Source organism: Taurulus bubalis (genome assembly GCF_910589615.1).
Source record: "Taurulus bubalis genome assembly, chromosome: 2".
Lineage (NCBI taxonomy): Eukaryota > Metazoa > Chordata > Actinopteri > Perciformes > Cottidae > Taurulus > Taurulus bubalis.
Window position 1 is genome coordinate 33106017 of NC_136590.1, and position 17123 is coordinate 33123139.

General features: G+C 39.5%; 1 protein-coding gene across 1 annotated transcript in view; it reads right to left on the reverse strand.

Moving 5' to 3' along the window:
• Window positions 1–795: 795 nt before the first annotated feature.
• Window positions 796–17123, reverse strand: part of mtnr1bb (melatonin receptor 1Bb) — a gene marked incomplete at its 3' end in the record, with an annotated part of 32082 nt that continues 15754 nt past the window's right edge. The window contains exons 2-4 of the mRNA XM_079237621.1: window positions 2050–2168; window positions 1584–1928; window positions 796–1218 (exon numbers count right to left, since the gene is read on the reverse strand). Coding sequence (XP_079093747.1) covers window positions 796–1218; window positions 1584–1928; window positions 2050–2168 — 887 coding nt within the window. The remainder of the gene's footprint in view (window positions 1219–1583; window positions 1929–2049; window positions 2169–17123) is intronic.

Genomic DNA, 17123 nt, shown 5'->3' on the forward strand with positions numbered 1-17123 from the left:
AGATACAGCATGTCTCCTCGGCCCGCTACAGCATGTGCACCACTTGTTTTGGTTTTGTTTAATAGTTGGTTCATCTTGCATGTTGTGGGACTAGTGACTTGCTTTGTGTTGATTTCCTGAATTATTGTATTATGTTCATTACTAAGTTTTTGTTTGTAGTGTTTTGCAGTGCAAGAGGGTCAGACCAGGCAGCATGACGTATATGCTACCGTTACATTACTGTCACCACGCCAAACTCCATTTGACTAATCTCAGACATTAGACAGACATTATCTACTCTTTACAAATCTAGCATTCAGGTGAGGCGAGTTGTACTATTTGAGGCTTTTGAAGTTACTAAAGAGGTGTAGCCAGTGTTCAGTTGCTACCCTGTTTTGTGAAATACCAGAGTCTACGGCAGCAGACCTTAAAGGATATTACATTTTTATGATATATTAATGTACCATTCAGATTGTTTTTAGAGTACAAGCAAAATGAAACTGCAATGCATGGCTTTGTTCTCCCAGGACATATCAACATCAAAAAGGACACTCAGCCTTATGCCTTATTCAGCACTTTAGCAAAGTTGTTGAGTTAATCCTCCAAATGATAAACTTACAAGAACTTGTATTACTTTTTACAACTTCTTCAGGTGTAAACATGTTTACCTACACCCTGGTCTGATCGATGTCAGCTAACAGAAAACCCAGCCATGCATTTTAGTTTCATCCGTTACTTGATACTCTTTAGCTGCACAACTGACTGGATGTCACAACAACAGGAATTACTATTTAACAGGCTCAAGAATTACAGATGTCATTCTTTGTTTGAGCGATCTCTGACCGACTCGTTGTTGTTGAGCGGTGGAGGCAGAGAATGCTTGCTCCTCATGCTCCTGCCATCCGTGGCAGGTCGCGAGGTTTCTGTCACAAAAAGCCGAGTCACCCAGACAGAAGTGACAATGCGTTTGTATTCGTTCCTGAAATTCCTGTTGAGTAAGCCATAGATGATGGCATTCAGACAGCTATTGAAGTAGGCCATGAAGTAGCTGACCACAAAAAGCCACTCGGGAATACGGGGAGCCACACGAGACGGATCTATGGCCACCGCCAAGCCAATCAGGTTGAGTGGAGCCCAGCAGATGGCAAACAGCACAAAGACCACAAACATTGTGATGAAATTCCGCAAGTCACTTGGTCTGAGGCGAGGGCTCTCGTCTGTCTTCACTTTACGTCGCACCTGGATGAAAACACAGAAGATAAGAATGATCTAAAGTTAATGCTGCCAAGGCTGCTGTTCCTCTCTGCCTCTCTATATTATACATATTGAAACAATAAGACAGAAACCCACACAGATATGCACACATGCACGTATCTCATCCATCTATCGCCCTGTAAAACACATTGTGGGATGATGTATGTGGTCGTGGTATTTAGAAAATTACTCATCCAGTAAACGGTCAGTGAATACACTTTTGTGTTCTACATTACAGTTTCAATTTGGATGAACTCTGGAAGACTGATAGATTGTATTTGGCCCAAGGTTTGTACCTTCTGTGTGCCTGAAAAGATGCTAATAACTATGCGGAGAAGCAGTAGACTGACCTGAATCACAAGTACCCAGATGCGTAGATAACAGAAGGTAACCACGGCTATTGGAACCAAGAAGTGAACCACAACCACTGCCACTGTGTACGAACTGCTGACATTCTGGGCGAAGGTGCAGGAGTAGACCCGCGGGTCGTAGCGCAGGGAGCCAACGAAGAAATTGGGGATAATGGCCACCACTGTGAGCACCCAAATTAAGGCGACAAACATCAGAGTGTTGCGAAAGCTGTAGAGCCGACTGTAGGAGAATGAATGACAGATGTAGCAGTATCTGTTCACCGCAATCCCAGTGATGTTGAAAATGGAACCGATGACACTCATCCCCATCAGGAAACCGCTGACCTGAACAGAAAGAAACAAATAAACAAAGAAAGTGAAGTGTTTGTTTTTGTGTCAGTGTGTTGGGAGTAGTTTACAGGTATTGAGAGTTAACTGGCACATGCTTTAGCTGATGCGGTCTTACCATGCATTGTGTGTTTCCCAGTGCCCATCCGTCATGGAAGAGAGCATAGAGAACCAAGGGGTAGGGGTAGAAGGCTACCACAAGATCAGCAAAGGCCAAACTCACCACAAATACATTACCTGGAGAGGAAGACACAGAGAGTGGGAGAGTCACATGCTTTATTATGCAGGAGACACTGGATTCACCCTCAAATGCGGCTATAATGGCTTGGTAACTCATGTTCTCACCTCAGCTTCATCACTTTTGATGCCTTTACATGTAAAGTGCTCACATATTTTGCATATAAAACTGAATTCATATTATGCTATTATCTTATGTTACAATGTCAGAACATTCCTCCAGTATTCACCTTGTTTTTACAGTACACTCGTATTTCAAGCTGGCAACTAAAATGATTGCACTTGATTCAAGTATTCTTTCTCTAATAAGAACTTAATGTTGGAGTAGCCTATTTCAGCAGCTTGGTAAGATTGTTAGTATTATATTGGTAGTGAGGGCCGAGATTATATAACAAAGGTTTCTAGCCAATGCCACAGCCAGTTGCCTCACCACAGACAACGTTTTATCAGGAATGGCAGAGTCACTCTGTTTTGACAGAGTAGAGGGAGAAGCTTGTGGACATGGTACTTGAGCTTCAGTGGCACTGGGGCACGCAGGTCCTTTGTAATCTAGCTAGCGGATCCTCTCGCCTAATCCAAACAGTGGTCTCTGGTCTCTTGTTTTAAAAATCTAAATGGTATGTCAAATACATTAAGCATTGCTTGAGTTCAGGCAGACCTTCGCAGTTGCATTTGCTAAATTACAATTGCAATTACCGAGGCTACAAGCGGACTAGTAGCATCCAATCGTATTCATATACAAAACAGCAACTACAACCCGAGACTCACTCACCTAGTACGCTCATGGAAGTGCCAGAGCTCACTTCATGTTTTTTTTTGTTCACAAATTTGTCAGGAAGCACCTCGAGTACAAGAGGGACCCCAGACCTTAGTGGTGGGGGTGTTAGAGGAGGGAGACCTTTCTGTGGGATTAAGGATACTTGAATAATCCACACGCTCAAATCATGTCAAAAGTACTTAGTGTAAAGTGCACTAGAGCGCTATTTATAGCTTTGCAAAGCGGCTGCTGCACTTCATTTTGTAACTACAGTATGTGTACATGTGACTTTGGTATGTGGCTGGCAACCTAGAACTGTCACTATGCACTATGACGCACAAAGTGGATATAGAAAAACTCAGAAAATGATTTAGGGTTTCACCCCCTGAGTATGATTATGTGAATATACACAAAATATAGTATATAGAGGGACATTCTTTAAATATAAGACATTGCATTTTCAATCAAAAGAACTGTGATTAGGATCAGCAAATCAGAATCAGAATCAGAGAATCAGAAACCGTTTATTTGCCAGGAGTGTTTACACAAACAAGGAATTTTTCGAGGCGGAAGGTTCATACATTAGACATGAGACGTTAGACGAGACAAACAACAAGCAACAATCAACGACAACAACAGTGCAATTGGTATTAAATAAAGCATAAAATAAAGTGCTCAGACAAACAGATAACGTTGGTTCTCAAACTGTGGGGCGCGACCCTCTTGTGGGGCGCGGAGGTATTACAGGTGGGTTGCGGGGGGTGAGATGCAGATTCGTAAAAAAATAATGTTTTTAAAATAAATAAGAATTTATTAATCCCACAGTGGGGGAATTATTACCTGCAGTTTACCCACCCATAGTAATTAAAGAGCAGTGTGCTGCTCAAGGACACTTTGACATGCAAACTGGGGAGACATGGGGGAGAACAGGGCTCAAACCGGCGACCTTGTGGTTTCAGGACGACCACTCTCCCCATGAACATGATAACTTCACATAGTACAAAAGTACAAAGTACACAAACATACAACTTCATTAATAAATACATGACGAAATGTCTGTTTTGTTGAAATGTTTACATTACGCCGCTAACAGGATATGCATGCGTGACTCACTGATTCTTGGCGTTTTGCTAAAAGCCGTTGTGAGATCTCTATGAGATCTCCGTGAGATCGGCTTTTCTGCTGTTGCGTCTCTCAAAACAGAATATAGATCTAAGCTCAACATTGAGCATGAATTGAGAGCGGCCGTGAAAATATTTGTAGAGGAAAGCAGCTCACGGCAGCCACTAATACTGATACAACGTGATGGCTCACACATCTGCACTCATTTGTTTTGCACAGGTTGAACATTATTGTTAATATCTTGAAAATATATTCAGTACAAAACAGGTTATTTGCAGCCACATTGGGTATTTTTTTTTTTACTAAAATATTAGTTATTTTTTGCACAGATATAAATTGATTTGCACTGTTCTAACAAAGTGATTGCACATGTTATTAGTTTTTGTCTGATGTAGCAATCTGATTTACTTGAAAGGGATTTGAATTTTCTTTATTCTATTATTTGAAAAAGCACAGATGGAGGAGTCACAAAAGTTGGACCATATTGTTACAATTTTGTTGGGGCGGTGGGGCCCGAACATTGTTCTTCCTCCATGTAAGTGTATGTTAAAGTGACATGTGTGTTTAAGTTAAAGTGTATGTTAAGTGACATGCGTGTTTAAATATGAAGTGTGCAGGGGAGTGCCCGGTATGAAGAAAGAAAAGAAAGAAAAATAGTCAGTCAATGGGGGACAGAGGTGTCAAGTAACGAAGTACAAATACTTCGTTACCTTACTTAAGTAGAAATTTTGGGTATCTATACTTTACTGGAGTATTTATTTTTCAGACGACTTTTTACTTCTACTCCTTACATTTTCACGCAAATATCTGTACTTTCTACTCCCTACATTTTAAAAATAGCCTCGTTACTATTTCATTTTGGTTTGTTTTCACTCCGGCTTGTCATCGTTCAAAAACACACACAAAACCTCTCCGCCCCGTTGCCCACAGATACGTGCGCGCGCACACAGGTGAGCGCTGAGCACACAGCAGCGGACAGAGAGCGTCGAAAAATATGTCGCGTGAAAAGCAGACCGCTGTATCTGCGTTTTAAACGCTCCCAGGGTGAAGATGCAACAGCAGCTCTCCTGTGAGGAGCAACCGGAGTTCTCCTCGCACCGGAGCAGCTCTCTGAACCCGGAGCAGGAGGTGAAACGAGCCAAAGTCTTCTACCAACAATGAGCTGCTGGCTTCACATAGTACAAAAGTTCAAAGTACACGGATATAAAACTAAGTCATTAATAAATACATGGACAAATGCCTGTACTTTTGGGTAAATGGCTACGGTACGCCATTAACAGGTTACGCTTGCGCATGCGCGATTTGACGCGACGCCGTGAGCTCCGTGAGCTTGTCTTTTCCTGCTGTTGCGTTTCTCAAAATAAAAAAACAGATCTAAGCTCAATATTGAGCATGAGTTGAGAGAGGCCGTATCAAATCTACAACCCCGTTTATAACATATGTGTCGAGGAAAGCAGGTCACTGCAGCCACTAATACGGATACAACCTGATGGCTCACATATCTGCACTCATTCTGTTTTGTTTGGCAAAAAAAATTAAAAGCTTATTGTTTTCCACAATGAGCTATTCAGTAGTAACTAAATATGAGTATTTTTTTGCACAGATAAAACTTACACAAAACATTGTCTGATGGGGCAATCTGATTTACTTGAAAGTGATTGCAATTTTCTTTATTCTGTTGTTTCTAAAAGCACAGATGTGTCACACAATTATGTTATTTACAGAAAAAGTTTGAGAACCACAGCTTTAAGTGTTTGTGTCAGAGTCGCCGCCACCGCCGCCTATTTTGCACTATTACAATACTTATAGGCAACTAGTTATCATGTCTTCCGCTCCATGAAACGCATGTTAATGCTCAGTACACATATGGTACTGTAATGTATTTACATTGTAGTACAATGTGATCATTTTAAATGGGCATATATGCAGCTGAAACAGGTAGCCTAGTGCATCCCACATTTTTCAACATAACATTTTAAAACATTATAGTCATTATGGCATTCATAAAAATTATTGTTTTGGGGGGAGGTGGGGTAGTGCACCATAGGCCTCTGAGATGCGGCTTAAGAGTTTGTCCTTAATGGAAAAAAAAACATTCCCCTTACATTACTTTTACTTTTATACTTTTAAGTAGTTTTTAAACCAGTACTTTTACACTTTTACTTAAGTAAAAAGCTTGAGTTGATACTTCAACTTTTACAGAAGTATTTTTAAACCCTAGTATCTATACTTCTACTTGAGTAATGAATGTGAATACTTTTGACACCTTTGGTGGGGGACCCGGGCTCTGTTGATGAGCCCGACTGCCGACGGGAAAAAACTGTTAGTTTGGCGTGAGGTCTTGGTCCTGATGGACCTCAGCCTCCTGCCAGAGGGGAGGGACTCAAACAGTTTGTGTCCAGGGTGAGAGGGGTCAGCGACAATCTTCCTTGCCCGCTTCAGAGTCCTGGAAGCGAACAAGTCCTGGAGGGACAGCAGGTTGTAGCCAATCACCTTCTCAGCAGAGCGGATGATGCGCTGCAGCCTGCCCTTGTCCTTAGTAGTGGCTGCGGTGTGCCAGACGGTGATGGAGGAGCAGAGGATGGACTCAACGATGGCAGTATAGAATTGCACCATCATTTTCTTTGGCAGGTTGAATTTCTTCAGCTGCCTCAGGAAGAACATCCTCTGCTGGACCTCCTTAGTGATGGAGCTGATGTTCAGCTCCCACTTGAGGTCCTGGGTTAGGATGGAGCCCAGGAAGCGAAAGGACTCCACAGCGTCGACGGGGGAGTCACACAGGGTGAGAGGGGTGCGTGGGGCTGCGTTCTTTCTGAAGTCCACAACCAGGAGGAGGAGGAGGAGAAGGAGGAGGATATGTCACTCTCACCTGTCTTAAAAACTTGAGAGCCCTGTAACTATAGTAAAAAGCACTTAACACTAATATTGGACAAATTGAAATTGAGATCAGATAAGTGCTCCAGATGAAAAGTTAAGGGATTACAGACATAATTATAATGAATTCTGTTGGGGATATAAATGTGTCGACCAAATTTCATGGCAATCCATCCAATACATGGGACATTTCACAAAAATGATGACTCTGAATCTCATGGTGGCTCTAGCAAAGAAATCAGAGATTCATCAAAGTCAGAGGGGACCATGAATAATTGTACCAAATTTCATTGGAATACGTCCCCTTGTTGTTGTGATATTCCAGTCTGGACTAAAGTGGTGGAGCGACCAACAGCCTGACAGAGCAGCATTGCCATCCTAAAAACTTCCACACACCAAATTTGAAGTTTTAGTTTTAGTATATTGAACACAGGACACAAACACAGATTGATATAAACTCATATTCACCAAGGAATTCAAGCATAAGCTTGATACAAATAAAATGGCGTTGGATAACTTAAAAAATACATTTGATCACAGTATAGATGCTTTAATTCCGACCAACAAAATACGGTATACAGAACAAATTTCTCAATGTAGACAATCACTTATGCATGGGATTTTTGCAAATGCACTATGCATCTTCAATTATAGCCTTATAAAACTTCCTAATCCAATACCGTTTTATTCTTTCCAGTGTATTTGAATATAAATTGGATGTGTGCATTGGGGAGGAAAAGCATACTGTACAATGAAATGTACAGTATGCTTTTTAATGCTTTATATCTTTTTAAAAAGCTTAATATGACTCTTTTCATTACAGACCTCCTCAAAAGCGATAAGGCAGAAATTATATTTTCGGTCTGGATAGATTGTTGTTCATTATGAACTGCTTTGTGTGTGTGTGTGTGTGTGTGTGTGTGTGTGTGTGTGTGTGTGTGTGTGTGTGTGTGTGTGTGTGTGTGTGTGTGTGTGTGTGAGTGTGTGTGTGTGTGCACGCATGTGTGTTCCACTTATGCAATGCAGAAAGACGCATATAGGGCATGGAGGTGGAGGTATAACCTGTGCACACATGCACAGAGAGTTATTCAATAAACAGAGAGCAAAATAAATTTGACTTATTGTGCTTTAATATCATTGAGGCAGTCTCTACAGGTGAGAGTTTTGAGACTCCTTGCATGTGGGAATTCAACTTCCATATTCAACAAAACACTATTCTACTAGTTCCTTGAAACATCTTGACTTTATTTTCTTCTTTTTTTTTGTTTTACTTTTTCCCTATACACACACACATATGCCTCAATGTGCTGTAGGAACAATATAAACTTGAAAAAGAATAGGAATAATAGACCTTGTTAAGATTAACTGCGAAAATGAACCATTAACTGTTTTATATGGACTTTCTTTATGCTCCAACAACAGCCCTTGGTAATAGAGGCCTACTTTAAAACTCTGTGCAGCAAGCAGACTGTCAGGAGAACAAGGTCCTTTTAAGCACGGTCATTATGACATTGTTAAATGAAATTAGACAGTAAAACCTTTTAAGTGTACGAGAAATAATTGGTCATCATGCAATCAAAGTGAATCTTCAAAGACAGGCACAGCAATAAAAATATATATAAACCATAGAAGGGTTCTCTGTGCAGTTATGAGGTTTTCTGATAATTATGGGAATTTAGATTTTCAATTTGCATGTTGAACTGAGTCACCTCTAACACAACAAAGAGCGCAGCATAGAAGTGTGACTGTTCAGCTTTGTGTACTCAATCTTTAAAATGTTCAGAAAATTATCACACAGCTGTCAGAACCATATTTTATTTTTGAAAGGCAATCGCCAACAGGTCTAAACTGTGAAATAACCGATCTCGATGACCTGCTATTCCACTGCACTGCCGTGGTGCCACAATACATGAGAAATAACAAGCGTTACATAAACTCTGGTACAGCTGCACAGCTGTTATGAGCGGCTTGTTTAAGCATAATTGTATGCTAAATCAAATTTCAGGTAGTTTGTTAGTGTCTGTTTCATTGTTTGTGTTTTTGCATTGGTTAACAGAGATATACATGGACGAGCAGTTATGGTATTGATGAGTGTGAGAATAGTATATTTGTTTTGAGAGGTAATGAGTACATTTTAATCAAATTGAAAAACAATTACTCTAAAAAATATTACATATTACAATTTGGTGCCAATCTAAATCTACTCTTGCCTTAAAGTTAATAATTCAGAGTATTTTTTACTCTATTCAGTGTTTATATTTAACTCTACATGATGATAATTTAATAGAATTCTAGAGAGAATTTGATTCAATTCTAGAGAGAAATTAATTAAATTCTAGAATTCTGTATAGAATTTGACCCAATTCTATATAGAATTGGATTCAACTCCCTTCAGCTCTCTTCTGTCCCATAAACCGTCAGCTCATTCCAGCATAGCGAAAGGTTTCATGACGGAGGAAACATAATTTAAGTTAAGGAACCGTGGTGGGTGTGGTCGCACTGTTTTACTTCTGAATATTTGCTCTTACTCTACTGGTCACGGCTAGTAATTACGCTCCAAAATTATGAAATATTACTACTTTAGAGGAAAATAATAGTAACTCACATGATGTAAAATGTCATGAGTAACTATTATGAGATGGGATGATGGTGTAACAGATTAAAGCTGGTGTAAAATGTAAATATGCAATGAAAAGGTGGTCTGAACAAGTGTGAAACTGAAGTGTGAACAGTTTTTTCTACTCACACACAACTAATGGACACATATTAGCTAGAAAAACAAGTAAGATGGTTGTAATTATCAACAAAAGTTAAAGGAGAAATCCCTTCTGCAATAGCTGTTATTGACTCCTCTGAACAAGCAATGCTATTAATACATCAGGACTTGCTGGCATAGACCCAGGAAGTGTGCATGTGTGTGCGAGAGAGAAAGAGAGAGAGAGAGAGAGAGAGAGAGAGAGAGAGAGAAAAAGAGAGAGAGAGAGAGAGAGAGAGAGAGAGAGAGAGAGAGAGAGCAGTTAATGGCCGCTTCATTTTTGCCACTTTCAGTCGGCTGGAGAGCAGCACGCATTTGGCGAAGCAGTGAACAAGTGTTTCACATGTGAGGAGCGCATAGATGCACACCTGTGAGGATTTCTAACCATCTGTTCACTATGCCATGATGGTGATCACATTTCATAATTAATCAGTTGAGAGTCTAAGCTTAAATCTTGTTTTAGTGTTTATAACAATGTAGACTATATCTTTACCCAGCAGCCCCTTGGAATGGGGCGTAATTTAAACAAGCAACTGTTCAGAGACGTTGCATTTTTAGAATTTTCAGATGAAAGCATATACACACTCTGAAGCGTTGAGTTTAATTTGCAGTAGCAACTTATTTGGCTGCACCAATCAAAGAGTAAATGAACAAACACGAATAATAAACGGTATTTTTTGCACTTGTTTTCCCCCCATTTTTATGCCTAATAGGTGGATCAAATCATTGAAGTTGGTATAGCTCTATACAAGGTTATTCACATGTACATAATTGCATATGGAAATGCTGACGGAAACATAATCTCCTTTGTCAAAGGCATGCATGAATGATTACTGTAATAAACAATATTAGAATCCAAAACATATGTTGTGTATCTTCCCTCCATGTCTGTGAGACATTCCCCAAGGGAAGATATTGCAAAGATTTTCTTCTCATTTGCTTTTTTTCATGTTTATCCTGTGGGAGGACATGCTAGGCAGATTTGCCTTGTTAGCATTTAAATTTGTTTTCAGGGAAGGAAAGGGGCCAAAAAGAAAGATAAAAAAAAGATGCCAAGGGAATGGTGACAGAAATGGGGACTGAATCCAGAAAAGGAGTAATGCAGAGGGAAAAGTGGTCAGGCATGACAGAAGCTGCACTTTCATGTGGAAAGGCTGTATTAAAAGTGGGGTGTCGATCTCATTTAAGTGGGGGTAAATAATAAAATCCCCACAAGACATGATCTAGACAATTAACAACCTTGTTATTGTATAATGAGGCTGTCCACTCCGGTCATTTCTTCAATCTGTTAAATGAAAGAACATGACAAAGACAAAATGGAGGCAATGTCTGACTATCTGCAGAGATGAATGAACAAAGCTGTCAACAAGAAAATGAGAATTATGAAGATGGTAAAATAAATAAAAGGAGGTTAAAGGTCGGTAGAGGATAGGATTGTTAGCAGCAACAGCGGAAGATGAGAAGGAAGAATAAGTTGATGACATAAGACAAGAAAAAAGAAAAGAGTATAACATTTACTCATAGTTTTTGTAGGCAAGCCAATAAACAATCTTGTCATCACCACTATACATCAGAGCCCTTTCCTCAGCATGCCAGCAGCTTCCTCACTCCACTGTCCTGCCGACTGTGTGGTCATACAAAGCTGACCCCACAGGAGAAAGAAAAGCAAACATTTCCACCAATTTGTGTTTTTTATTTCACTTAGTTGCTCCTCAAATTTCTCAACAAAGGACTGTTAGTTTTGAAAGATACGACCCAGTAACCCTCCATCCTTGCTCCTTAATGATCCTGCTTTTTCTCTATTACTCCTTGTTTTCTGTGGTTGAATGTGTTTCTCCCAGACATGAAGACACAAATCACACACCGATACTGCAAAGTGGAGGACCAGGTCATGTTGCTAGTCTGAAAAGGATTGGGAGCACGTCTAACTACTACTATGTGAAGAAATTGACCTTAAAAGTTCTGTTCTTGAACAGAGATCAAATGTACTACATGCTGTAACTGAAAAGTATGTTGCCTCGGGCAAATACTGTACAGTTAGTTAAACTTTCCACTCTTATAAGCTTTATACTGAAGCAAGGACACAGCCTGCATCAGATACACATTTCTAAGTGTCTAGTTTTTGCTTTTTCAAGGAGAAAAAGCCACAGCCAATGATAGCTATTACAGTGTTACTTCAATAACATTACATATCACTGATCATGCTGGCAACGCAACTATCTTGATCAGTGATTTGATTTGTAGGTTAACAAGTTTGAAGGGTCCCAATATTTGCCATTCACATAACTAAATAAAAGAGTCTAAGAAGTGGAATACATCTCTGATTAAGGATAAATCCACAAGATCACCATAAATAAATGGCTAACCATTTCTAATGGCTAAACTTCATCCCTGACTCAACAAATACCCTATTCCAACATATTTGGCTGGGCATCACCATTTATATAACCAACCAGTAAATTCTGTCTGAAAGGGAAAAGTCCTCCTGGTTGAGTTAATTGGTGTAAACATCCCTGAGGTAACATTTTAATTAAAGATGTGAAGCAATTTATCCAGTAAGAGATGTGACGAGGACTTTCGATTTGACCGTTTTAATTTACTTGGAACTCTGCTTGACTATAGCTTGATAACATACGTGAAACTGAGCCATCTCTGAAACACTTTGTGAATATTGACACGTTTCATTGCGTTTATTTTCATACTTTCTTTAGGACTCTTTCTGAGAAGACCATCTTCCTTTTTGGGGTGTTGCTTTGCAGTGGAGGCACCTGTTTCCAATGCTGGAATAATAACTTTTTCTGCAAGATTTTGAGCCCCTGAATCAGACTTTCACCATCTGAAGGGAAATGCTTCAGCATTCATAGAGCAGCCAACAGGTCTTTTTGAAATGTCTTGTGATTGGCCAAAATCTCCCTTTACTGTCTAGATGTTCTGAAGCCTGCAACAGAGCCAAGAGAAGATGCAGGAGTCTAGTTTTTTGTCAGACCACTTGAATTACAATATGCTGAAAGGTTGTGCTCTATGACACCCACACAAAACCTACACCAGCTTTATTGCTGCAGATTCTCTTCAAGACAGTAAACCTGAACAACAAAGCCCAACAGGCTAAAATGTAGGGGTGGGAATCACCAGAGGTCCCACGATTCGATTTTATCATGATACTTGGGTCCCAATTCGATACTATCACGATACTGCGATACTATCACGATACTGTGATATATTGAGTATTGCGATTGTGATTTATTCCCTTTTTTCAACCGCAAATGGTCCCCAAAGGAAAACTTTGTCAACATATTGTATCTAAGAAGATACCGTTTTCAGTCTGTTTATCTCACTTCAATCATGTTCATTGTAGCAAAACGTGATTGTCAAGCAGACAAACTGACCAACACTGTCAGAAATGTTGCACCTGACAAACTAAACTGTATTATAGTCTTCTCTACATAGTCGCGTCATTCGAGCTGGATGCGCCGGAGAGGGGGCGGGGCTTATGTCCGTGCAAGCAGTTTTCATTTCAGCCATTCACCATGGAAATTACCACTCTTTCTGCTTCATACTTGTTGTGAAAATCCCCAAAACATTGTAACATCAAACATTGTTGTGTCTGGGTTCATAATATTATCCGTAGCCGCACACAGGTCGGTGGATTTCAAGCGAGGAAGTGCGTCTGAATGACGGCTGCTTCCAGGACTCGCAGTCAGTTTGATGCTTTTTTTCCACCGCATGTTGTCCTGTGTTTCGTGTAACAGCTGTCAAAGCAGCGCCGCTGATTTAAACACGGATGGCGCATTTCAAATTTCTTTCTCGGATGTTTGTTTTTACCAACTTCCTACCATCACGCTGATCCGGGACCTCTGCTGACCTCACCAGAAAACAACACAGCACCATCTAGTGGGCTGAAAAAGCAACTGATTTTATTTTTTGAGGACCAAAAAGTTTAGAATTGATTAAATAAAAGATTGATACTTGGCTTCCATGTATCGATACAATATCGGCATGCAAAATATCGCGATACTATGCTGAATTGATTTTTTACCCCACCCTACTAAAATGTGTCTTGCGTTTTTTAACATTTAATTAAAAATGTAATTAAATCATCATCATCATCACCACCTGTATGCTTGCGTTTTTGTTTTGTTCATTATATTGGTAGGAGACCGTATAAAGCACGGTCTGTAACAACCATGATAAAAATAAAAATGCAATACCCCTTGGTGGGCCGCCTGGCTTCAGTTACTGTTAAAATACTTAAATGTGATCGCAGGTCCAGTTTAAGCAAATTTACTGAACTCTTCTGGTTGAAAGTTTCAAATCTTAGGAGAAACAAGCAAGAATAAACTAAAGTGTCAAAGTAACTGGTCAGCCCCTCCCCTCAGTCATTCTTCCGAATCCACTCCCCTAAAACACATGAAAGCTCACTGCCTCACTACTGCTGGAGTCCACGAGAGAGCGTTGGGGAGAGGAGCGCATCAATGTCATTGCTAACCGTAGTCAGGTACCTCATGTCTCTTTCACTGTAAGAAAACCATTATCATAATGCAAATACACAACAGACATGACTATTGATAGAATTCACAGCTGTCAAGCAATCATCATTTTGTCTGCTTATCCTTAACCAAACTCTGGTCACGTGCAATGAGTGCACTGGCAGAGTGTATGCTGGCAGGTAGACATCCAACTATTTGATGTGGGCCGAATTAAATGATTCTACGGCCTTAACAGGCCCGCAACAGCCACAGTTACCTGATTATTTTTGTGTTTTTGTTTTATTGATTGCTGTCGGATGTAAACAGAATTTTAACAACAACAAAAAACATTTAATTGCATACCCTAGCTTAAAGTTAGTCTTTAACAAGGTCTCCAAAGTCATACAAACTTATTGGAGGAAAGTGTGTAAGAGGTGCTAAATATTTTAGTAAATATAATTCAGACGTTGGTTGGTTGCTGCTTTGAATCCGGCTTTGCAAAGCAGCTTTTCCTTTAGCAGCCTCCCTCAGGTCTCTCTCTCTCTCTCTGCCTCTGGTACCTCTCTGTAGAGGGCACTGTCAGATTGTCTACAGTGTAAGCAATATGCATCACCCAATATGATGCTTCATTTATGAATCACATTAACTTGCCAATGGTTACCCGTGTTAAGCAACCAGCTTCAAGATATATATTGCAACATGATGATATACATAGTCGGAGCATTGATACCGCTCAGTAACTTACAGAAACAAAAGGGAAATCCCTCGGTCAGGGGTCACTAACAGGCGGACCGTGGTCCGGATCTGGACCCAGAAGCCATTGTATCTAGGCCCTGGACCTATGACCGATCTTTAATTGAGAATTATCAAATGTTGACAGACATATTTTAACCGCCGCAACTTTTCCAGCCTTTACGGCACTCGATCAGCGGTCCAGGAAACACACCGACCAATATCATGCATGTAAATCGCATCATGTGATGCTACTCGGCCAATCAAATATGCATATTCGGATAAGAATCGCGGCTTGAGTGAGAGACGGGAGAGACTGGACGAGAGGCCGAACAGTCGGAACAGTCGCGAGTGAGAGAAGTTATTTCACATTGCGTTCTCCAATAAGAGAAAGGTGGAGAGCGAAACCAGAATCTTTAACCAGACTCTTCTCTGTTCATTCTTCCCTAAGCCAAACTAGTATGTCTTGTGTGTTCAGACGATTATTAAAAGTGCAATGTGAAGCTTTGCTACAAAACAAAGTGCAACTCTTTTGAGCAAACGTATCGACTCACATCCGAAATGAAGGAACAGAATCTAAGAGCTCAATATGATCAGAATCTTAACAAATTCATTCACTGTCCCACAATAATGTCAACAGAGAAAATAGAGCTGAAAAAAGTGGTTTTAATAACAGATATTGTCCCTCACACACATTTTATTAGAGAATATCGTGGCTTTTTTGGTTGACATCACCAGACAGATTTAAAGCTACATGGCAAAGACAATTAAGTTACATTTATTTTTGTAAAATGAGTACTTTATTTTAAGATAACATTTTTCAAAACCGTTCATTCATGTTTTTTTTCCATTTTTAAATGCAGCCCTCATTATAACTCAAACGAGAGAAGAATATGTATTTATTATTAGAGTATTTATAATTCATCCAGTTAAGTTTGAAAACTGATAATAATTATTGTTGAGATATTATTTCTTTATTTCTTTATTTGATTTGACAGTCAGTTGTTGACTTTATACAGACGGTGAAAGAACTGCTGGCTACTTCAATAAATATGGGACTAAATCATAGCACAAGTTATTGTGATGTGCCGGACCTTTGAGGAGGTCATTTTCCTTAAACTGGACCTTGTTGAACATTAGTTGAATACCCCTGCCCTAGGTCTTAGTAGCTTTTAGGAAGTTGCTGCTTTTTCCTCTATTTAAGTTTTAATACATTTATATGCAATGTGCATTTCTGGAAAAAGTAATTAGTTAGTGTTGCACCCTTTACCATTAAACTTGCAAGCTTTTATAGAAAATACAACACACTGACCGCAAAAACAAACACAACCCCCATGCTTAACTGAGAAGAAATTAAGCAACTGTCATGTAGTATAAACGTGCAAACCGACCGTAACCATAATAACACTCATAAAGAACAACTTAAATCTTGTCATCAGTCAGGCACAAAGAAAGAAATAGGTTGTAGATGGAAAAGAGGCAAAGTTCCTTTCTCAACTGAAGCACTGAATGGAAAGAATGATCACAATGAAAGTATGCATCATTAAAAAGAGGGGCTTTTTCAAGAACAACAGCAGCAGCAAATATAGTATTGTTGATAAGTTAATAATGCAAACTTTGCTCAGCTTGGTGTGACACTATGGTAAATATACACTTTTCTTAATTCAGCACCAAGTGAATCTTGTATATTTTACAAAACAATACATATATATATATATATATATATATATATATATATATATATATATATATATATATATATATATATATTTAGTAGCTGGGACAAAGGGTCACATTTCTGCCCTTTATGCTGCTTGAATGGTTATAATGAAACTAGCGTATCAAAGTCCTTCATCTTCTAGTTTGTTTGTGCATCAGTATGGGCTGCTTGTGTTAATATGTATCTTACTGATCCTACATTCATCTCAATACCAGTTTACATGCTGTGCTAGTGTGTGCAGAATGTTGCATATGTGTGTGTTTGTACAGCTTAGGTGATTGCGTGCACTTGTGCAAATAATGCTCAAAATGTAACTGCTCATACATCAAATGTTTCAACATGTTGTCTGCTATGCGTTGGATGTGAAAAAAAAACATAGACAGTCATTTGTTTTGGACCACAGTCCTCTGAGATATCTCTCCAAATGTCTGCACAAATTGATTTTTACCATGCAGGAACTCCATGACAAATGGAAATGACGGAGTCATTTTTTTAATCTTGAGCTCAATTGTTGCACCACATTAAAAAT